The sequence below is a fragment of the Lissotriton vulgaris genome, chromosome 9 (assembly GCF_964263255.1).
Source record: "Lissotriton vulgaris chromosome 9, aLisVul1.2, whole genome shotgun sequence".
NCBI classification, from domain to species: Eukaryota; Metazoa; Chordata; class Amphibia; order Caudata; family Salamandridae; genus Lissotriton; species Lissotriton vulgaris.
This window is the reverse complement of record NC_141697.1, coordinates 1139126719-1139150934: the sequence shown is the minus strand read 5'-3', so window position 1 is coordinate 1139150934 and position 24216 is coordinate 1139126719. Positions and strand designations below refer to the sequence as shown.

Here is a 24216-nt window from a genome sequence, read left to right as displayed (position 1 = left end):
AAGTTTAGCTTAGTTCCATTTTAACAGCCCATTTTTATTTTAAACAGACGGATGAGCCTGAGTCGCTGGACGTTTTGCAACATCTCAAACCTTGTCCCTGGGATGCAAACATGGAAGAAGTACTATCTACATCGCTCCCAGCTAGAACACCAAATGACATCAGGACGAGGCACGCAGGATTATACTTGCAAAACCATGAGGGGGCACAATGGTAAGGCAATACTTACCAAAAACCTGGAGAACATACACTGTGATAAACTGACGATTTCTATATTTGCTTGTATCGTTTTCCTGTGGATATATTACTATTTAAAACGTTTACGGTATTATCACAGCTCTCTCCTCTTCCTAAATAGTACGAAACTCTGCTGAAGTAGCAGGTCAAGATGAAACAGCTTTTTGTATATTCCTTTAAGAATTTGAAGGCACCCTTGTCACATGCTAAAGACGAGTAACCACATTCCTGGTTTGGCTCCCACTCCATAAGTCATCAATGCCTGTTGATGAAGCCCAGTGCCATTAACAATATACCTAATTAAAAAAAAAAAAGATTCTATAATTTGGCATTTTGAATCCTTTTTTCCGCAAAGAATTTTTATTCGCTTCATATTCTTTTTACATCACTTACTCAAAAGTGTTTCGAGCTATTGTGTTCTAGATTACAAGCTAGTAGTTCACCTTAGAGACTGTGTGGCCTACCTCTATGTACATCCTGTCCTAGTATAGCCCAAAGGTCATTTCGCAAGAGGCCGATTCACCTAAAGTCTAGGAAAGTAGGTGATGGAACAGGGTTTTCTATACCTTAATCTTCAGATGTCTTCATTAAACAATCTACGCCACTAACCTATGGACCTTTGTTCATCAACACGGATAACTATAAAGGAACAATCATCAACATCAATCAAACAATGCATTAAATTGTTTGTGACTTTTGAACAGTCAATAAAGAGAGTTTTGTATGAGTTAAAGTGTTTTTAATTTTCAATGTCACGGGTTTTAATCCAATGTAATCCAATGTACTCCTTAACAATTAGTCTTCTAAGCATTAGAAATGCAAATAGTCCAATAATTGGCATTTCAATATAAGGTAAAATAGTAAATATTGTTATAATGCAGCAAACGTGTTCCATAAAGGAAGTTCCTTAATCTAAACATTTTAAAATAAGGTGAAAATAAGGTGTCAGTTCAGATACTCAATAAAGAGTTCTGATGAGAGAATCAATGCATAAGCATAACGCCTCTGAATGTCAAGCTGGACAAGTATTCTCCGCTCTAAATCAGCAGACAAGCAATGAAAGTAGACTAGGTAACCTCTCACGTAAGAAGTATTAGAAACTTAAAGCTGAGTCCTGTCAGAGAGTCAGGGAAGGCAAAAATCCAGCTGCTACTCCAGGAAAACACACTAATATAAACACACAATATTCCAAATGGCAAGAAGTGTCTTTCCGTCTCCTGAATTGTACAATAGGATTGTGGTAAAGGCCTGGGAATAAACTCCCATTTTTAAACATTCGTGCAATAGTCTTTAGAGTTAGACGTTAGTCCTTGAAAAGTTATATCTTTCACATTCTGCGGTCCAGACTGTCCTTCTCATGCATCATCCTTCCTGTTGCCTCCTCTCCTCCCGGTTAGAACCTGACTATCAGTTGTCTAATACAAAACTAGTGCCTATTCACTAACTAATAGAAGTCTTCTGTAAAGTTACATTATCTGCGGCAAAAAAAAAACCATTTAGTGGAAATATATCTATGCAATGTGAAAACAGGGCGTTGAATGTTAAACCATTATATATATTAGGCATGGCATCATCAGTTAGGCTAACTTAAATCAGCACTTATTTACTTCACTTTTAGGCCTATAACATTTAAGTATAATTACCTACGACAGATTTTCAGAATATGTGCTATTTAAACATAATCTTTTGCACAATTATTAATAAAAAAGCATTCTTGTTTGCAAATAATATTTGCTCTTGCAGGTGTGTACTGCAAGTGGGGATATGCTTCATTCTCAAAAGAGACTGGCAAGCGGGACATGACCTATGCCAACATATTCTCTTTTAAGGTTTGTCCTTAATGACACACAGTACCATTAAAGGCAAACATTAGAGGCCTGATTATGAGGTGAAAGGAATGATATTCAAGGGTGGAATACCGCTCTGGCAGATCAAAAGTGGTCTGGTGAAGGGTGCAGGAACATGAGCTATGTTTTACCAGCTGAAAAAGCAGTTTGGTGGCCCCAGCACTGATATTCGGGAGAGAATATGAACATTCCATACTGGGGCTTGAAACCTACACCAAGAGTTCCACAAATTTTGGACTATTTCCCCTATTTCTCCGAACAAACCTGACATACTTAATTTGATTCTTTGCAGTTTCTAGCCTCTCATAATCTTTAACCAAGACTACCTAATGTTGATTCCTTTTCCTGTGGTTATTTTCATGTTTTGCACTTTTTTTGTCACTCGTGTGTCATTAGCACATTGTGCAGTCACTTTATTATGCCTGAGTAGCACCACTGTTGTTCCAAATGTGGTTATATATTTTACAAAAATCAATTTGCTGTCAAACTATTTTACTGTGATTCTTTGTGGTACCAATTACCATAAACTTGTGTTGACCCTACAATATTTTATAATTTGGTTGTATTTTTGCAGACTGGGTTTACCTTAATTGTATCCCATTTTTAATTGTAAATGATGACAAAGGAACTTGTATCCTTTGCTATCAGGTTGTACTGACACAGTAAGGGCTGGGGAAATTCCTTGCTGTGTTCTCAGCAGCTCCTCTCCTCTTCAAATCTTTTTGAGAGGAAACCTCACAGACTGAGAGAAGTGAGGGATTGTTGCATATAATCCTATGTAAAGTGCACACTAATGCTTGCATACTAAACCATTAAAAGAGGTAGTGGCCAATACACAGGTTTTGGAGAGAGGGTTGGGACAAGTCAAGCATATTGCTTTTTTCCAAGACAGAAGGTGTTGGACATGACCCTTCTTCAAGGATTTCCATAAAACGTTTTGTTTTTTCTCCTCCTGGTATTTGCTGATTCTCTTTCTGTAAAACACACAAGATGATAGACGGAATGTTGCACAATGGCAAAACATTCACCCCCAGTCACAGATCTGGGATTAATCCATCGTTATTTTGCTCACCAAGACACTCCAGTTCAGACATGGACATATGCAAATCAGTCTTGAACCTGTGCCTCATGGGAACAGTCCAGCCCGAACTGCCAAGCCATGTTTTCCCTGGACCGGAATCAAGCATCCTAGGACCGGTTTCTGGCTATCGGCCGTCTTCAGCCAGGATAGCTTGACTCCAGTGGCGTAGTGAGCACGGGACCCACGTCTGGGCATACCCTTCCCACATAGAGTGAACAGCAAAAAACACAAGATGATGGACGGAATGTTGCACATATCAAAACATTCACCCCCAGTCACAGATCTACATTTAATCCATCGTTATTTTGCTCACCAAGCCACCCCAGTTCAGACATGGACATATGCAAAACAGTCTTGACCCTGTGCCTCATGGGAACAGTCCAGCCCCAACTGCCAAACCATGTCTTCCCTGGACCGGAATCAAGCATCCTAGGACCGGTTTCTGGCTATCGGCCGTCTTCAGCCATGATAACTTGACTCCAGTGGCGTAGTGAGACCGGGACCCACTTCTGGGCATACCCTTCCCACATAGGGTGAACAGCAAAACACACAAGATGATGGAGGGAATGTTGCACAATGGCAAAACATTCACCCCCAGTCACAGATCTGGGTTTAATCCATAGTTATTTTGCTCACCAAGCCACCCCAGTTCAGACATGGACATATACAAATCAGTCTTGACCGTGTGCCTCATGGGACTCTGGGCGCTTTCCCACTGCAATGCACTGGGAAAGCGCGTGCACCCTTCCTACACATGCGAGGAAGGGGTGCTTACTAGATTAGTTTAGGTGTTGTACTTGTGAGTGCCCTGTAAAAAGGTACACCACATATCCAGGGCAGGTACTGCACTGGCTGATGGTGGGAAGCAGTACTGATTGTGCCATCCACCAGTATAGTCTTCCAAACATGTATCAATCCTGCCATTGCAGGCCTGCGGGTGCACAGTTGCGCCTATGCTCAGGTTTGCAGAGGCCGCCGCACCCTCCCTCAGGGGGGGGGGAGGCTAGAAGGCCGGCGCCATAACCCACGTGGTGCCCCAACCAGTGGTGAAACTGGTTCCAGGCGCCCCAAAGGGCCCGGAGACCAGCGGAAGCGGGCAGCGCACCAGCCTGCCCGGCCGGAAGTAACCTTTGGCCTGGGCGCCCCTAAGAGGCGCCCAATGGCACCCCCCGCCTCATTCAAATCCCCCAATCAGGGGAGACACCGAAGCCCCCTAAGGAGAGTCAGGGGGATTTAAGTCGCCGACTCTCCCAGCTAGGCCACAACTTCTTCGTGGAGCTGGGAGAGCGGCGCGACAAGAAGATCTGCAGAATAGGACGGCGGAGCCTTGCTTAGGACGGAACCTTCCGGAACACTAGGACTTCGAGGGAGAAGAACCGACGCGCCGAAGCCCTCTCCCCGCTCCATCGTACCAGCCGCCCCACGGTGCGCAGCGTGCCACTACGGGCTGAAGTTGCGACGAGGCTCACCAAAGAAATTCCCCGGCGGAGTCACGCAGCCAAAGCGAAGCGGGACTGCGTAGCACTACCCCTTCCGTCTTCATCGGAACCCACGCATTGGGCGGAGCAGAGGAACCGTCGTCGGCTACGCTAGGAGCCATGGCAGAGGGCCAGCGTGGGGAAGTGGCCGAGTTGCTGAAAAGGATCCGGGAGGTCACGGCCATCCACGGGAGCGAGTGGCTCCAGCCTCACATCGTCAGCGGGAAAGAAAACAGACCGGTCGACCAGGCGGAGGAGGGAGCAGGCCCATCAGATCCCAAAAGGCGCAAAAAGACACCGATAAGGAAGTCCTCCAGGAAGAACCCCCGAGGAAGGAGCGCCAAAACCCCCCCCCTCCGGGACGCGATGATGGTGAGCATATCAGCGAGATAGTTAAGGAATGCTTAAAATCACTGGCGCCAGCACTGCTTAACAATACGGGACAGGGGGTATCAGGCGGGCCCAGGGAGCAGCGCGCAGATGAGGCGGCAGGCCTATCTTGGCACATGGTCGACCCAGGTTTGGCGCGCCAGGCTAGGGGGCAGGAACAAGTCGTTCTGCCGGCACAGGGCGAGCAGATTTCTCCAGACATGGGTTGGGGTTACGGATCTGCGTTAGGGAGCCCAGCGCTGGGAGGCATAACCTCCGATCCATACAGCAGGCCATCCCCCGGCCCGGCATCTTTGACAACAAAGGCCACAGGCCTAGCATGCCTTATCCCACTAGCTGTTAAAGAAAGAATATGGCGGAAGGAGTTTATCGATATATTCTCTCTGCTCGAAATTCAACTCGAGGGTCTAGACCTCACCACCTGTGACAGGAAAGAGGAGGATAGGAGAGAGAGGCGCGGCAGCAGAAAGGAGCGCAATTTTGAAAATTGATTGGATGCCTTCAGAATAATGGCCTGCATTATTGTAGAGAAATTCCCCCACTGTGCGGCAGACCTTTGGCTTTATGAGGCTAATATTGACCTGGCACATAGGCAGTTCCCAGGGGAAGCGTGGCTGGAATACGACAAGGGTTTTAGGCTCGAAATGCAGAGGCATCCGGAGATAGAATGGAACGAGCAGGATGTATCTGGGTTCATCCATAAAATGCTCACAGCGAAGGAGGTTAAATCTTGGGCGGGCAAGTATGACCATTCCTTTCGTAGTTCCCACCAGAAGGGCAGGAGCGGAATTCGCAGGGAGATCCCATTCCCCGAACAAAGCCAAGGCCATTTGTTGGAGATACGACGCAGGGGATTGCTCGTGGGGCTCGTCATGTAAATTCCAGCACGCTTGCTGGAGCTGTGGGGGCAAGCACGCGGCAGTGGCGTGCAGGGGAGGCAAGCGCGAATCCAAAGGGGACAAAAAAGAGAAAAGCAAAAAGCACTAGCCCCGGGCCTAGTAGGCGAGGTGACCTGGTAGACATTCAAGATTGCCAGCTGGCCAGGTCTCCTATCGACAGACAACAGCTGCGCAGGTTGGCGAATAAGTACCCGAACAGGGCGGATGCCAGGGTTCTGATAGAAGGTTTTGACAAAGGATTTGTCATTCCATTCAAAGGCACCTTACCACTCGAGGGGGCAAGGAACCTAAAATCAGCGATGCAACACCCACACGTGGTATGCACCAAGCTGGCGAAAGAGAAAGCCCTGGGTAGGATTGAGGGTCCACTACCGAAGGAACTACGCGGAGGCATAGTGGTCTCCCCACTAGGGGTGGTCCCCAAGAAAGAGCAGGGTCAGTTTAGATTGATACACCACCTTTCATTCCCCGAGAGGGCATCAGTGAACGATGGAATTCCCCCGGAAGCCTGCTCAGTAGGTTATGCGACAGTGGATGACGCAATAGATTTAGTAAAAACGGCGGGGAAGGGAGCCCTCATGGCCAAGGCGGACATTGAATCGGCGTTCCGCTTGCTGCCCGTCCACCCATCCAGTTTTTACTTGCTGGGTTTTCAGTGGGAGGGTGACCTGTTTGTCGATAAGGCGATGCCCATGGGCTGCGCCATATCGTGCGCATACTTCGAGCAATTCGCAACCTTTTTAGAATGGGCCCTTCATGATTACCATCAGGAAGGCGGCAAACTACACTACCTCGACGATTTCCTATTCACAGGTCCAGCGGGATCCCCCACGTGCAGCAACACTCTGTTGGCATTTGAAAGGCTAGCCAGGACCTCAGGGGTCCCCCTGGCAGCAGATAAGACGACAGGCCCTACCACGATACTAACTTTTCTAGGGATAGAACTGGATTCCGTGGCAGGGACAGCCAGGCTGCCCCCGGAAAAGGTAAAAGAATTCAGGGAGGATGTTAGCAGGCTGCGCAGGCGGAACAAGGCCACCCTCCGGGACATTCAGGGGGTGATAGGCAAGCTGAACTTCGCGGCCAGGGTCATACCCGTGGCCAGGGTCTTCTCCAGGCGCCTGACACAGCTAACAGCGGGAGTCACCCACAGACATTACCGCATTCGGTTGGGTGCGGGGGTGAAGCAGGACCTCCAGATGTGGGACGAGTTCCTGCAGGAATTTAACGGAGTATTGATCTGGAGAGAGGGTTGGGTGACAGCCAGGCAGATAGCCCTATTCACAGATGCTGCAGGGAGCCTGGGGTTTGGGGCCATCCTTGGAAATCAATGGTGCGCGAGCCAGTGGCCAGACAAATGGCACGCTCAGGGAGTCACCTGGAACATCACGTTCCTGGAGCTTTTCCCAATAATAGTGGCATTGACCATCTGAAAGCAGGAGTTGAAGAACATGAAGCTGACACTGTGGTCAGATAACACGGGGGTGGTGCAGGCCATTAACCGGGGCGCAGCCCGATGCCCAGACACATTGAGGCTAATGAGGCAGTTCATTAAATTGCAGCTGGAAGGGAATCTGGAGCTGAAAGCACGCCACGTCCCAGGGGCAGAGAACATGGCAGCGGACGCATTGTCCCGGTCACAGATGGAGCGATTCAGAGACCTGGTCCCTGGGGCGGACCGAGATATGACCCCGTTCCCTACATGCCTGTGGGACCTGGGGGGGTAGACCTATCCAGACTGGTGGGCCATTCACTAACCCCTGAAGCCACCAGAAGATACAAGAGATGCACAAGTACTGTAATGAGCGTGGGCGGCATAAGCACACTGGAGGACAAATTAGGAACACGGACAGCCGTTGAGAAGTTTGTGCAGTGGGCATTCAATGCCAATAAATCAAGGTCATGGGCACAGGCACACCTATCAGCCATTGCCCATTTTGCCAGGCTTCATACTGGAGATGACCCCACGGCCTCCCCATATCTCAAGGCAGCCCTGAAGGGGTGGAGGAGAGTAGAAGGAAAAAAGACAGATGTAAGGCGCCCCATTGATTTTTGTAAGCTGGGCCTCCTCCTGAGGGCTTTAGATGGAATCATCGCAGACAGGTACGAGCTCCTACTATTTAGAGCCGCATTCACCACAGCCTTCTTTGGCGCATTCCGCATAAGCGAGCTAGTGGCGCCCAACAAGATGGACCCGGCACAGGGATGCCTCCAGGCCAGGGATATTAAACCCTTGGCAAGAGCGGTGGAGATTACTTTAAGGCAGTCTAAGACAGACCAGGCACGAAAAGGGGTAACAATTAGGTTGCACTGCATCCCCGAGACGGGGCTCTGCGCAGTGTGTTGCTTGTTCAAATACATGATAACCCGCCCGGTGGGCGACGGCCCTCTTTTCAGGCATCGCGACGGGAGGAACCTGAGCAGGTTCCAATTCACAGCTGTGATGCGCCAAGGTCTCGGAAAAGCGGGCTTCCACCCAGCAGCCTTCGCCCCACACTCCTTCAGGATCGGGGCAGCAACCACGGCATCGCAGCATGGCATGCCAGAGGATCGGATACGGGCTGTGGGCAGATGGCGATCCAGGGCCTACAAATCATACATACGGCCACACCTGATATAAAAAAAAAAAATTAAAAAAAAGGGGAAGGAAAGGTTCCCAAACGTCCCACGAAAAAGGGAGTCACCTTGGGATGCTGCACGGCAGGGTGCTGTGGCAATGCCCACTTTCCGCCGATACTCCGGTGCGCAGAAGGCCACCGGAGCTCAATAACTATATCAAAAAAAAAAAAAAAGAATGAAAAAGTATGATTAACTGCATCGAAAGAAGACAAACCCGGGTGCGCAGCGGGCCACCTTAACAGAATCCTTTCTCTTGACAGGAGGACGCCCGCGGCTGGTTTGGGTGGTGGGACATTCATTCGTGTCCAGGATGGAGTCATGGTGGCGACGGTCGGGGCACAAAGCGGCAGCCAGACCCAAAGCGACGTGCATCCGGTGGGTGGGACAACCAGGGATGAGATGGGAGCAGCTGCTGCCAACCCTGGACAGCCTACTGGCAGATTCGGCGTGGCATCCCGACGCGCTGATCATCCACCTCGGCGGCAACGACCTGAATAAACTGGGGCGCAAAGCATTGGGGCAGGCCATCCAGAAGGATCTCATGATGACAACAACGTGGTTGGGTCCCACGACGGTGATCTGGTCGGAGATGATCAGCAGAAAACATTGGAGAGGCGCTGGCTCACACAAAGCGGTGGATAACGCAAGGAGGAAACTGAACATCGCAATGCACAAGTTCTGTGCCACGAACGGCATGGACTCAATCCGCCACGGCCTCATTCACCCAGGACATCTAGAGCTGTACGGCCAGGACGGGGTGCACCTCTCCGAAAGAGGAATGCAAGTCTTTTGGGATAACCTGTGGGGTGCATTGGCGATGGCAGGCTGTAAGTAAGTATAACATTTTTTTTTTTAAAACAGGATGGGGGGAGCCGCAGAAAGACGTAAGCCTCCCTGCGGCGTGGCGGAAATCCTACAATGGTTGGTAAGGATACACACCGGCGGGCGGTGTGTAGGAAGAGGGCCACACACTTTTCAATGCCGCACGGCAGGGTGACGTGGCCGCAGCAAGGAGGGGAGTACCAATAGGAGACGGCACTCGCGGCCCAGACCCAGCCGGACGGCAGGGCGCAAATGGTAGCGTGCTGGGGACCTAACTCCAGTGGGAAAAAGCTCCCCTCCACGACACGCAGACGGCGTGGGCAACCAACCAATGGGACAACAAGGATTCACAAGGAACTGGTTGCAAAGTGCCATTTACGAACTGAAGAAAACTGACACCTTTTGCTCACAAGACGGTGTCATGTGTCTATTAATATTCATGTATGATTGATGAGGACAGTTCGTAAATGAAGAAATTGCACAACCAGTATTTGTTTGTAATATTGAAAATTGAATATTGTAATTTTAATATTGCAATTTTAATATTAATAAACTGCGGCCAACAACGACCACTACTTTAACCGGCATTGTTGGCTGACATGATTGCAGGAGGTACAAGTGGGAAGTAGGGCGGGGGGGGGGGGGTGGAACGACGGGGTGAGTTACGATTTGGCAAACATAGGAATGGGCACATTCGGGGGTTATGGTATTTTTCACTCAGCCAACCCTGAGTGGGCCTTGCACCACCAATAGAGCACCTCTACAGTAAGCCCTGAAGGGTGAAGCAAGTAGTAGGCGAAAGGCAGGGCAGGTACACATGAGTATTCCCTGCCCTGTTTGTGAAGAACCCCATGTGGGTTTTCCCTACCTGGGAGATCTGATCCTCCCTTGGGACACCAGTTGGCCTGGGCGGTGAACTTTGCTCTGTTAGCAGAGTTTGCAGAGTTTTCTGCACTCTGCAGAACTCGCGGTTTGCAGAAAACTCTGCTTCGCGATGTGCAGCAGAGTTTTTTCCCTGCTCGCGATCGCGAACGGTAAGTTCCCGAGTGCGAGCTGCCGCTCGGGTAGAATTTCTACCTGAGCAGCAGGAATACCAGCGTAAACTGCAGTTCGCACTGCACTCTGCCACTCGCAGAACTACACCAAGGCCTAGCCAAACAATTGTGCTGCTTCTCTTGTAGTGGTCTTAGGGTTCTAGGCACTTTCCCACTGTAAATGCAGCGTGAAAGTGTGCACTCCTTCCTACATATGGTAGGAAGGGATTCTTAACTAATGTTTTTAAACATGTCTCAAGCATGCCATTACATAACATAACATAACATATGTATTTGTAAAGCGCACGTTCACCAAGAGGTCTCTTGGCGCTGAATAACAGATGTTCATTGTTACCCAACTCAATGGTACTCATTTTATCTACCTTAGATGGATGAAAGGCTGAGTGGGCCTGCCGGGATTTGAACCTGTGACCATGAGTTTGAACACAGGACCCTGCAATGGACGCATTCCACTGAGCCACCAGACCCGGCCATTGCAGGCCTTCGGGTGCACAATCGCACTTATGTTCAGGTTGGCCTTTCTAAATCATTGGCCAAGACTGAGGGTGCCTTTCACTAACTAGGCTAAGTCTTAATGGGTGAAGCAAGTGGTAGATGAAAGGCAGGGCAGGTACACATGTGCGTTCCCTGCCCAGGTAGTGAAGAATACCCATGTGTGTTTTCACTACCTATGAGGTTTGCTCTTCCCATAGGTTAACATGAGGAAATGTTTAAAATTACTTCAAACTGCAATGGTGGCTTACAGTGGAGGAGCAGCCTCATAATGTTTTCTATCATTCGATTCACAATGGCAAATCCTCCTGTGGTAAAGGTGGATTTGTAATAGCTTAGAAATGCCACTTCTAGACAATGGGCATTTCTCTGCTCTAAAACTCTTTGTGTGTCTTTTAATTTGACTGTAGTCCACACTGGAGGACGGGGGAGCACATCAGTGCTTTCCCCAGATAGCAATACAGATTGGGCATGCAACTGGAACAACAGACCTCTGCCATTTGTGTGCCTGGCTGGATAAATTTGAGAAAGGGGTTTTGAAACTTTGCCTCTGGGAGCAAGATCATGGCCCCACTAAAGATTAAGCATTCCACTGCCCAAAGAAGACAGGACTGAAATTAAGGGGAGACATCTGTGGTTCAAAGGGAAACCCTCCGAACCAGCCCCCACGTCAAAGGTACACTACAGTTTAACTACTGGTGCCTTACTTCAGCAGGGTAGAGATATACTTTTGGGAATGTGGGACCGGAGATCGTGGAACTGCGCGGTGTACACTGTCAGAGGAATCTGCTGTGCACAAGGAGGATTACTGCCATTTGAATGGACAGTGCATGTTTCCTGAATAGTGGCTGCCTGAGCTGACTACCTGCTGCTGTGTGGCACCCTAAAGTGTGCTCTCCAAGGGTTTGTTGGCTTGCCCCCTGTTCTCTTATGTCTCAGGGACATAAAACACCTCCCGCAAGTGGCCTACACCATCAACCTGTGATGCCTGGTAGTGCCCACATCGTCTACTGTATTCCCACTGGTAGCGCTGGTGAGCATGGAAGTAGGTATTGTGTCTGGAGACCAGATTGCCTGTTGTGGAGCACCAAAAGCATGGCCCACATCTAAGGGAAGTGGCTTCACAGGTTGCAGGACCTCGCGTTGCCCACTTTGTTTATCATGCTGTATCTCTGTTGTACGATACGCTGGCTGCCTCCTCATTGCAAATGGTGTCCGATTCGCAGGTTGCGACCCTCGGAGGTGGGAGCGTACCCATTGCAGTGCCTCATTCTACCTCATGTGGCACTGCTGAACTTGCACCTGTGCGTATGACCAGAATTGTCTGGTGCAACTCAAATCAGCGCACACCAGGTGTTGTGCCTCATTTCTAGGGAGGTACGGAATTGATAACTCTTCTTTGTGTGTGACCGGATTTGTCTGGTGCGACTGAGCTCAATGCACACCAGACATTTTCAGGGAGGTAGAGCAAAGAAAAAATGGTATAGCGTGGGGACTGATTATGCAGCCGCAAGTTTATCGCAGCGAAAACACAAATTGATCACTGGTCAAAGTTATTTCTGTTACAAAATAAATATTGTATTGCTAGCACAAGGGCAAGCTCAGTAACTGGTGCTCTTGGTTCTCATATCTGAAGACACTACTCATATTGACATTATTCACATATATATATATGCACTGATGCATACATGGCAAAACATTTATAACAACTACATAAACACAAATAATAATCTCCATTGTATGTTTATGAATATGCAATTTAACATTTGAACATGAGACTTCCGTCTTTCATTTGTTTGGGATTTATGTGGCTGTCAATCTGCAGTTCACATTTAAGTGGTAGTTTTCTGGGGTCAACATTTATGGGGGACAAACTAGTTCCCACACTTTTAGTATGTGCCCAGCCTAAATTGACAGAAAAGTTACATTTTCAAAAACCCATCCAGTAAAGGTGTTGATGCGTACCGCGTTTCGGCCCTTTTGCATTTGGGCCTCGTCAGGACAATGGAAAACTAGAAGTGCAACTCATCTGAAGCGTGCACAATGTCTCACAAATGGGTTTCAGGCCGGTGGGTCAATATGTCACTCAGGGTACATGACAGAGCCAAGACAAATGGGTCTGTGCTAAAGTCCTCTGTAAGGAAAGCGTCTTGGCGTCAGAGCAAGTGTTATGTCCAAGAGGTTCGAGGCTCTATTACAGTGCTTTAAAGTACTTCAGAAGAATCGGCACCAAGACAGTGAGGTGTTGCCATTTGGTCAACATCCACTGGAAACTCCATCATGTCATAAAGTACTTGCACTCTTCAAGGGAGTTGCACTTCTAGCTGTCCATTGTCCTGACGCGCGCGGCCCAAATGCGATAATAAAAGTATGGGATCTCTAGCTGGTCCCCAATAAATGGCGACCGCAGAAAGACAACCTTGAAATGTGTACTGCAGATTGATTTTTGGCTCACACAATCGCACTCTCTTATATTCTTAATCTGTGATCCATAGTCTTTGTCAGTCTTACTGTGGGACACAGAGTCAGGTTGTAGCAGTCAAGATGCTTGCTGACCAACCTGAGAACGAGCCAAATGTGAACACTTAAAATATTCTTCACGTCACTGCAGTGGAGAAGTGTGGCTCAATGGTTAGAGCGGCAGACCCTGATGCAGAGGTCTAGCCCGGGACCAGGGTTCAATTCCCCGCCTCGGCTGGTCTTGGGCTCACAATTCCACGGACCTGACCATTCTCGCCTCGGTGCCTATTCCAATCATGGGTCCCACTCTGCAACTCTGGGCAATAGCTTGCTTAATCTCCACAACGGCCCCCACAACGCTAAGGATGCCTGGCCTCCACCTTGGGGGTGCCCAGGAGTGGACGCCTCACAGGGAAAGCCAGGATGGGTTCCACAGCGGTATTCATGCAAGCGCCTTGAGACCTTTGCGGGTGAGTAGTGCGCTATACAAGTATCAATTTACTGCTGCAACTTGGTTTGTGCCAGAAGCTGACCAGCTGGGAAGCCGTGGTCAGCCCAGTCATTGCTGGTTATCCGGGCAATTATTAAGGAAGTGAGCAACCCGGAATACCCTTGAGGGCTTGGGTAAGTAAATATAGAAAGGTAAAGATGCCTTCAAGGGACTTTGTTCAATCTAAGTTTTGTTATTTAAAATTAATATGAGAAGAACCAATTTATCGTCCTTACAATGAGTGAATCAAAACTGATCAAATTGTGTTGTCAACATGAAACATATAAACAAAGACACAGGGTGTATACGAAAAAAGTGTTTTTATCAAATAATTCATTAAGAAAAATCAGCTTCATATACAGACAAATAAGCGAATAAGATTTTAGGACTGTGGGTACACATAAAAATAAATTGCTAAGTGACTCAACAGAACCTAAAAGACACCTATCCCAAAACACATTGAGTAAAACAAAGCAAGGGATGAAGTGCAAAGTCGACGTTTCGGTTTCTTAGCAGTTATTTGATGAAACCATCCTCAGGACTGTAATCAGTTCAGATCTGTATAGAAATATTGTAGTCTGTTTGCGGATTATCGTCATCCGCGAGAAGATCTTGGAAGGATCACAGTATCCTAGGGACCTGACTATCGAATGCGGAGATCGCTCATCCAAGTTGGATGTAGCGTCTGAACTTCACTCACATAGGGTTCACGTATTCATACACAGTAGAATTCATCCAGTGTATGTTAGGTGAATTATTATCAAATTTCTGAGACAAATCAGGGGTCGATGCACATAATTTGCGCTTAAACGAGCCTGTGAGCAGTCAGAGATCCTGCAGTGTCTTAAGATGCAGCGAGGTGAAGTCAATAACGCGTGTCATCAGTGGCTTCACTCTGATGACACGCGTTATTGACTTCACCTTGCTGCATCTTAAGACACTGCAGGATCTCTGACTGCTCACAGGCTCGTTTAAGCGCAAATTATGTGCATCGACCCCTGATTTGTCTCAGAAATTTGATAATAATTCACCTAACATACACTGGATGAATTCTACTGTGTATGAATACGTGAACCCTATGTGAGTGAAGTTCAGACGCTACATCCAACTTGGATGAGCGATCTCCGCATTCGATAGTCAGGTCCCTAGGATACTGTGATCCTTCCAAGATCTTCTTGCGGATGACGATAATCCGCAAACAGACTACAATATTTCTATACAGATCTGAACTGATTACAGTCCTGAGGATGGTTTCATCAAATAACTGCTAAGAAACCGAAACGTCGACTTTGCACTTCATCCCTTGCTTTGTTTTACTCAATGTGTTTTGGGATAGGTGTCTTTTAGGTTCTGTTGAGTCACTTAGCAATTTATTTTTATGTGTACCCACAGTCCTAAAATCTTATTCGCTTATTTGTCTGTATATGAAGCTGATTTTTCTTAATGAATTATTTGATAAAAACACTTTTTTCGTATACACCCTGTGTCTTTGTTTATATGTTTCATGTTGACAACCCAATTTGATCAGTTTTGATTCACTCATTGTAAGGACGATAAATTGGTTCTTCTCATATTAATTTTAAATAACAAAACTTAGATTGAACAAAGTCCCTTGGAGGTTATCCGGGCAGACACAGTGGGTAGGATGAGAACTGCCCTCCAGCTCACCAGGGCCTACAAACTTACCTCCATCATTTCCATAGATCTCAGGAATTTCCAGGCTCAGGCCACCAATGGGGTTTGCCAAATTGACCACCTTGTTTGAAACCTAATCCAAACAGAGGAAGTAACAGGCAATCTTTATGTAGAGGGCAGGGCCTAAACTACTCCTGGTCAATGGGCATATCCTCTAATGAGGGAAAGAAAGGCTCAGACTGGTGCAGCCTGCAGGAGAAAAGGGGCAACATAGAGGGGCACTTCCAGCAGTGGAAAACATGTATGTACATTGAGCTACATGCCTAGCATATGAGAAGGCCGCAGCCCCATTAGCAGTTTGCTGACTGACTCCCTTTTGGTTCCATCAGGCAAGCGAATCTAGAAAAGAGAGGCAGGAACTCTGAAATTCCATTGTGTGATGGGAGAAGGCTGCTGTATCGCTGGGGTTTCACTGACTGACTGACTTTTCCTTCCTTCATGACTCTTCTAGAAATACGCCTGAATAGAAAAAAGCGGACCAAGGGCACAAGAAACTGTGCAAGCACTTTCTGTGCCCTTGGTCCATCCAATCTTTTCTTTTCAGGCATATCGCCAGAAGGGTCCTGATGAGACATGTTGAGGGCTTGATCTATCAACTGTATCTACCTGAATGAATTTAATAGTTTATGACTTCTGTGTATTCCTTCAGAGTAAGAACATGCTTAATTCTATACTCTACTAAGTAAAGTCACTTTCACACCTTTCTTTCTTGCCCAGTCTGAGCTTCGCTCACTCACTTTTTCCAGCTCAGCCATTGTTTCACTCCCTCCTTAGCATTCATTTCTCTGCTGTCCATTCTTTGTAGTTCACCATGCTCATTTTTTGTGTCATGCTTAGTATCTGTCTGAATACCTGTGAAAATGTGGTTGTTGGTTGATGAAGGTGTGAGCTCTTATCAAGCAACAGCCATAATACCCATCAGGGTGAACCCCTAAAGTCACTTTATTTACCTGTGCTTTCACCTTTTGGTAGCTTGGCAGTCAGGCTTAACTTTGAGGCTATGTGTCAAATATTGATGCGGTGCACAAACAGTAATAATGTAAAAGCACAACATAAGATAAATAGAGCAAATTTTAATAAATTATTTGACCACAAAATTAGTAGAACCAGAGTCATGCAATTTTAAAGGATTTCTGAAAATCAAGCAGTAATAAGCAAAAGGCGCCAACCGCGATTATCAGATCGTGGCAGACCGGGTCCTAGTCACAAGTTCCGGCCAGCCGCAATGGAGTGCAGGCCAGATATAGGACTGAATTCAATCTACTGAAAAGTACCTTGTGACCTAAGTGTCAAGATGCAAATTCCTTGCGTCAAGCTGAGCAGGCTGGCATTGATGAATTGTCAACGAGGAGTTGCGATGTGAGGTCTGGGGTCCGATATGTGTTGTGCAGCAGCAGAGTCGATGACCATCGATGAAGTGCTGTGATGGGAAGTCCTCCGTCATCATCAAGGATTTTGATGGGGTTTGCGGAGACACAGGGGAGGAGATGTGTCACGCTTGGCCGGTGTTACTTCGGGCCACATCAACATCAAAGAAGCCACCAGTGTTTGCTTGAAATTGTGCTGAAATGTGCTGAGGATGAGTTGCATCATGCTGGGCTGGAGTCTTAGTGGACTGTGTTGCGCTGCGTTCAGTTTCATGGAGACTACAGGTTGGTCTAGGCCCTCCTCATTTAGTTGTGACAGTATTGCCCTTAAGCCATGCTCTGAAGCATGTATATACGTTTTGGATTTGAGCTATCTGGGCACCTTAAGCACCACATCCAAGGGTTCAGGACTTGAGGGACACCACTGGCAGGGTCAGGACTCACACTGGGTCCACGCGTGAGTTCAAGATGTTTGAAGCCTTTTCTGTCTGTGAGGCTCTGATCAGGAGGCCAGCCAGCTAGCCCTTGGACTCACACTGGAAGTCCTGGGTTCAAGCAGCAGTGCAGGTCTCTAATTGCAGGGCAGTCCTCCGAGAGCACAGGGAAGGCTTTAGACCTCTTGGAGCAGCAGGGCTTCTTCTGAAATACACAGCAGGACACAAACAGCAGAGCAGTCACCTGAGAGTCCTTCCTCAGGACTTGAAGTGAATTGAAGAGTGGCCTGAGGGACATATTTCTATAACTGGTCCCATCTTTAAAGTAGAAGAACTTTCTTGAGTTTTCTTCCCCACAGAAATGTCTGGAATGTTCTGCCTTTTCGCCCAGGTCCCAGGATGTCTGGAGGCACAGTGGCCTAGTGTGACGTTTTGTGTGTGTGTGTGTGTGTGTTGAGGCAGTGTCTTTGAAATGTAAGTGGGGCTGTGCACCGACCCGCCCATCCTGCCAGAGTGGCCCAATCTGCCTCCAACCCCTCTCCCCTGTCCTGCTATTTTGTGGCACCTTGCGAGGAATACGCAAAGGCCAATTGCCAATTACACCTAGTTATGTGACCCAGGAACAGACCGCAGGTGCCAATTACACCTACTCATGTAAAGCAGGAACAGACTGCTGGTACCAAATGGTTAGGACAATGAAATACCAACTTTCTAAAAGTGGTATTTTTAGAATTGTGACTTAAAATCTTATTTTACTTTTAAAGAGGATTTTAATTTACAATTCTCTAGATATCAAACATAATATTTCTACCTGTTCCCCCCAAAAACTTGTCGCTTATTAAATGTAATAAGGTAACCCAATGTTGTCCTATGGAAGAGGTAGTCCTCTTGTCCTCAATGTAGTGAGAAACAAATTTAAGAGTTTTTCACTTCCAGGACACGTTAAACTTTAAAGTGCATGTCTAACTTTTTGAAAACAATGCAACCTACCCTATGGGATGTTTAGGTCCTACTCTAGGGGTGACTTTTATATGTTTTAAAAAGGGACCTTTAGGCTTGACAAAAAGGGTTATTTTGCGAAATCGAATTTGACAGTCTAAACTTTACGACAGGCTGCAAATGTCAGGTCTGAGACATGTTTAAGAGGCTACTTAAGTGCTGCAGGCACACTAGTCGCATTTAATTTACTGGCCATGGGCCTATGGTATACCACTTTACTAGGGAATTATAATTAAATTAACTATTCACTCAGTTGTAAGCCAATTTTACCATGTTTTAGTGAGTGAGCACAAGCAAGCACTTTAGCACTGGTTAGCAGTAGTAAAGTGCAGAGTGTCCTAAATGCAACAAAAACAAATTCAGCAAAACAGGAGGGGAGCAGGGTAAAACTTTGTGGGAAGACCACCCTAAGACTGATGGGTCTAACTCACTCTCACACTCTAGCTCCTCCATGATCACTCACATTCACTCACTCACTTAATTATTAAGCAGCTTATTCTCCCTAACTCTTTCTCTCACACACTCGACTCCTTTTCACATATTCATTTATTTACTCGCTCATTAACCAAAATGTCATTACAAATAATCCTGTAAACTTGACCAGAATCAGCACTGTAAGGTTATGTTGAATTTTGACATTACTCTATTTAGCATTTTACACACTGTATTTGTAATCTACTCTTCCAAATGTTCACTACTATAGTTTTCTTTTTCAAAACCAATCCATCACAAATAACAACAACCAAAGGAAATCTAGTTTCCACATATCATTCTTAGTCAAGCTTCCATTTAATGTTGATTCTATCATCCATCAATCATTTTGTCTAGTGCAAAGGTTGAAACACTACCAAGATGGGGTCTAGGAAGCCAGGATATTCTGCAAAATCCTCTATCTTTGTCACCACACCAAGTTAGTTCAGCTGGGAATGAAAGTTTCAAAAAATGACTTTCCAACTCGAGCACAGTTGAATTTAGTATGCCCAAATCTTGTTTTTAATGAAGGGGAGGTCCGAAAAGCAATAGTCAGTAGTAAAGGTAAGAAGGCTCCAGGGCCAGATGGTATTCCATTGGATTTATTCAAGGAAGACCCAGTATTCTGGACTCCGGTGCTCACTTCAGTTTTAATTCAGTTTGTAGTGATGGAGTGCCAAAGTTGTGGCGTTAATCTGTAATAGTGCCTGTCTTTAAAAACTGAAACATGCACAATCCTAAATGCTATCGCCCGATATCCCTTTTGGATTCCTCCGTCCAAGTAATTGGGAGAGTTGTGCTAGACCGCCTATTGGACTGGATTAATGCCAATCACATTCTGCCTCCCAGTCAGTGTGGGTTTAGGAAGGGGCTAGGCACAATCGAACAGTGCCTTATACTCTGTCTTATTTTGGCTAAATACAAATACTCGAAGGCAGCGTCCACTCATCTGGTATTTATGGACCTGACCAATTTTTTGATTATATTTCACTCTCTCAGTCATGGGACATCCTAGTAAACATGGGAGTCGACTCAGGTCTGGTCTCCTTTTTGAGACTTCTCCATCATGATCTTTCCGCTTCAGTGAGGTATGGTGATGCTGTAGAATGTTCAGAGCAGTTCAGCATTAAGCGCAGGGTGCGCCAAGGTTGCGTCCTTGCCCCAATCCTTTATACCAACGATTTGGAAAACACCTTAGTTTCGGTTGGGGCTGACGTCCCGCAAGTGGACGTCAGCCCCAACCGAAACGGTGCCAGCGCTACTATATGCGGACGACGCAGTACTTCTGGCAAGGTCTTATAAAACTCATTGCCAGCTATGTTAGTTTTATGAAGGACCTGGGTCTGGAGCCAAACTACAAGAAAACTTTTACTATGATATGTGGCCCCAAAAATACTAAATCCTGCAATCTGAACGTAGAGGGCCAACATTAGGAGAGGGTTAGTTCCTTTCCTTATCTAGGTTTGGAATTTGATGAAGGTTGCATGTGGCACACTTTGATAAAAAATAGAATAATACGATACACTCGAGCTTTAAGGACCACTTTCAACCTTGCAATGTCCATAGGTAAAAAAGTCCTTGCCCCAATATTAGAGATTTTTAACCGTAAATGTATACCGATTTTAACATATGGCATGGGTATTTGGAGTTGTAGGGATGTACTTGCAATGCAGATTGAGGAGAATAGATTTTGTCATAGAGCTTTAGGAGTTCCCCCCTCATCGCCGCACTTTTCCCTGCATCTGGAGTTAGGTCTCGATTATGTCCACGATACAATAAATGCAGCTCCTTTAGCCATCTGGTGTTCTATTTGGGCAAACGAAGTAGCTGGTTTGAACCAGGCAATTATTAGAGACTGCTTAAGTTGTGCCCGAGGCCTCTCTATTCCCTGGCTTTAATATATTAAAACCTGCTTCACGGAATGTGGTTGTGCTTCACTGTTTGAGCACCCAGAATTAATTGGCAAAGGTGACCGACAGAGGGTCATGGATAGCTTCCGAAAGCACAAGGAATCTTCTAGGGAATTATCCGAAGTGTCCAAACCCTCTGTCAGAGATTACTGTCTTATTCAAGTACCTCCCTCAATTGCCCTGTATATTCCATATGTAACTAATGTTTATGAAAGGAATTTGTTGACTATATTTAGGTTGGGGTCATTTCGCTGGTTGATATGTTTCCCTTTGGGCCAGTATTCTCCTGAAACTATTATCACTTGCCCTTGTGAGGAACATTTGAGCCAAACTATTGTACAATGTGTTTTTTCTGTCAATTTTATCTTCCATTTACTAGGAAAATGTTAGTACCGCTAGTGCGCAGATATACATTTTCTAAGTGCAAAGCAGCCTTGTATTATCTCTTGCAACTTAATGACTGTGATGTTTGCTTTTCTTTGCAAGCTTTTTGAGGTGCACTTTAGCAAAGAGAAGGAGCATGTTGTTTTAATAATAAAGCACTTTAGTAGCTCCTGGATGTATTGTTTTTGTATTGCTGCTGAAATGCTTATTGTTGCTGCTAATTTTTTTACTACTTTTTATAAGACTGATTTTAATATTGAATGCTATTGTTTAATACTCGCTTCTATCTAGGGATCCAGTTAGGTTGCATTGCCACTTTAGCTACGATCAAATTATTGTCTTTGCCTGCGGTCTTACCTTTTTTAAATGGAAAATGTGATTGTAATTTCCTCAATGCATTTTGATTATAATGTTGTTTGTTATCATGTGTACCTTTTTATGATTTGTCTTCGGAAGATCGAATAAAGAAAGAAAGTGAAAGTGACTTGCCAATGTAAACTGGATCATGTGACCTTTTTTGTTATGGAGTAGCTTTTGTCTGTTTGTTTCCGATATGCGACTTTGAAGGAACGTTTTACAATCTGCCAAATGTATTCTCACGGACAGAACTAGCCAGTAGTTTCTATAGTGGTGTTTAAACCAGGCATTGAAGAAATGCAGAGTATTCCTAACGTAGAACTTTTCTCCAGCGTATTTTATGTTCTTAACAAAGTGTTTAATAAATCTGTATATTTAGGCCAGATTGTGTTGTATTTGTTTCAGTTATGTCTGTCTTTTTATACAATTTCACATTTGAATATCCAATAAAGACATTGATTAATCAATGATTGAAGTCTGCTTTAGTGATGGTAAACTTCAAATAACAAGGTTAGAATTCACTGAAGTATAAACACAAATGGAGGCAAAATCAAACAGATAACCTACCATGAACGAAGAATTAAAAAAAGGAGAGAGTATGAATTTAATTAGCAAATTTGAGCAACTAATAATTACGTGTTTTATGTCACAGGAAAAATTTTTGGGATGGCTTATCTTTCTGAGAATGAACACAAATTTGAAAGTGGACATTTTATATCTGTAGTATGTACTGCATCAACTGACTGCACCATCCGAGCTTGGAATCTTCAGGAGGTAACATACAGGCTTTAAGCACTGCACATTATATTCTGGCATGTGTATTTATTGATTAATCACTGGATAGTGACCACCTGTTTATGTTGACCATTGCATTCACTGGATATGATTTTTTTCTTTTCATGCAACTTTGGAAACACTTTACCAGTCTGCACAAGGCATTCCAAGAGACATGGTCAGAAAAGACTGGTTTGGAATCCACATTTTGGAAATCTTTCTAAGTCAAACATTTGTCTTTTTTCTCAGAAATTGCTGCATCACTTTCCACCAGATTTCAAAGGCAGGTTTGGATTACTTTCAGGAGGTACCACATTTATAAAGTTGTTGGTTCTGTTGTTCTTGAGAAAAAACATCCCTAAAGAGCACTCCTGTGCACATTTCCACAATATGCTTCTTTTGTTAGCAGGAAGTGTTTACACTCCCAATACCAAGATGCACACTAGACATTCGTTGCATTTCAAAATGACAAGTACACTACAGCACGTACATGACATGCCAGTGATATGCAACCAATAATTGCCTCCTGCTATAAAGTGGCAACCTTTATCATGTGAATAGCACTATGGCTGTGTATGGGTGGAGAATATGAACTTTTCAGCCCAACATAAAAAAAGGTGAAGTGGCAATCTCAAGACCAAGTCAAAAGAGTATACCTACAGATAGGTCATTGCAAATCATTACATTGGATTGGGTGTGTACAATAGTGTAATTGTGGACTGAAATGAATGCACTAACTAAATACTGGTGTTAGCTCATATTTATGAAACAGTGTAATACTTAAATGAATTTGCTAATGAGATACTGACATCTGATCTTATTTTGGAACAAATATATAAAGCACAAGAACTCTACATAGAATTATAAAACTGAAAAATACATTCTGTTCTACACTAACACAGAATGTGCAGCTGCCATTCATGCTAGATGGCTCCTGTTGGGACTATGTCCTAAATTGCTTTGCATAGAGTTTGTCCCGTTCATTAATGATGAAGGTGAGCTAGGAAAGGGATGGAATGGTATGCTGCCTGAACGAATTATTAGAGGTAAAGATTAGTTCAAGCTTTTGCATCCATCTCTCTTTCAATTTGACCCTCTTACTAGGCATGTGTGAGGCAAGAAACCACTGAAAACCAAACAGATTTATTGTACAATGTTAATATACAATATGGTAATTTTTCTGCAGCTAGGACTCATTTCTAGATAATGTATTTATTCTATTAATACATTTTATGTAATGCCAGTAAAAATCACTAGGTATAAAATTGGAATAAAAAAATTAAGAATTAACCGATAAAATAATTCAAAAGTAGCTTCCCATCAAGTTGTGTCATATACAAGCTATGAATCAGAATAGACGGAACTCAAACAGGGAAATCAGAAGATGAGACATTAAATGAAAGTTGTGAGGAAATTCTAATCAACAGACCTGTGTTGTAACTTATCAAAGTGGATTTTTACCTGTACACTATAATAAATCTAACATTTTTAACAAATATTTTAAAATCCTAATGTATCCCCACATTGGTATTTAAACATTTCTTTAATGCAATTAGGGCACACGGATCAAGGGTCCTGTAATCCATAGCGGGGTCCTTGTGTATTCTTCACAGTTTCAAAATTATCTTGATTAAAATTGTTCTAACTTACAAAAATAGCTTAATTGTACCCGAAATCCAGCATGAATATCTTTTAAGATCGTCATCTGACAACCAACAAAATTCTGCCCAGAACTCTTCTCCAAAATTGGTCCAACCTCAGGCTCAAACTCATATATCACGTGTCAGGGTGCGAGTAGGCAAACAGCAGACTCAGAGCAAATCCTCATCTTTCATGTCCAGTTTAGGAAAGTTTACATATGAAATCTGTGAAACAATTTTAGTCGTATGAACGGAAGCCTTTGTCTCCTGGATTTGACAATTTGACCAGTAGTGTATCTCTCCAAAGGTTCTCAAAC

General features: G+C 45.1%; 1 protein-coding gene across 2 annotated transcripts in view; it reads left to right on the top strand.

Annotated features, from left to right (window-relative positions):
* FBXW12 (F-box and WD repeat domain containing 12) overlaps window positions 1-24216 on the top strand; it is a 173121-nt gene that overhangs the window by 22058 nt on the left and 126847 nt on the right. For both annotated transcript variants that reach the window (XM_086939172.1, XM_086939173.1), the window contains 2 exons: window positions 48-211; window positions 22138-22259. In XM_086939172.1, the coding sequence (XP_086795298.1) occupies window positions 48-211; window positions 22138-22259 (286 nt within the window). The remainder of the gene's footprint in view (window positions 1-47; window positions 212-22137; window positions 22260-24216) is intronic.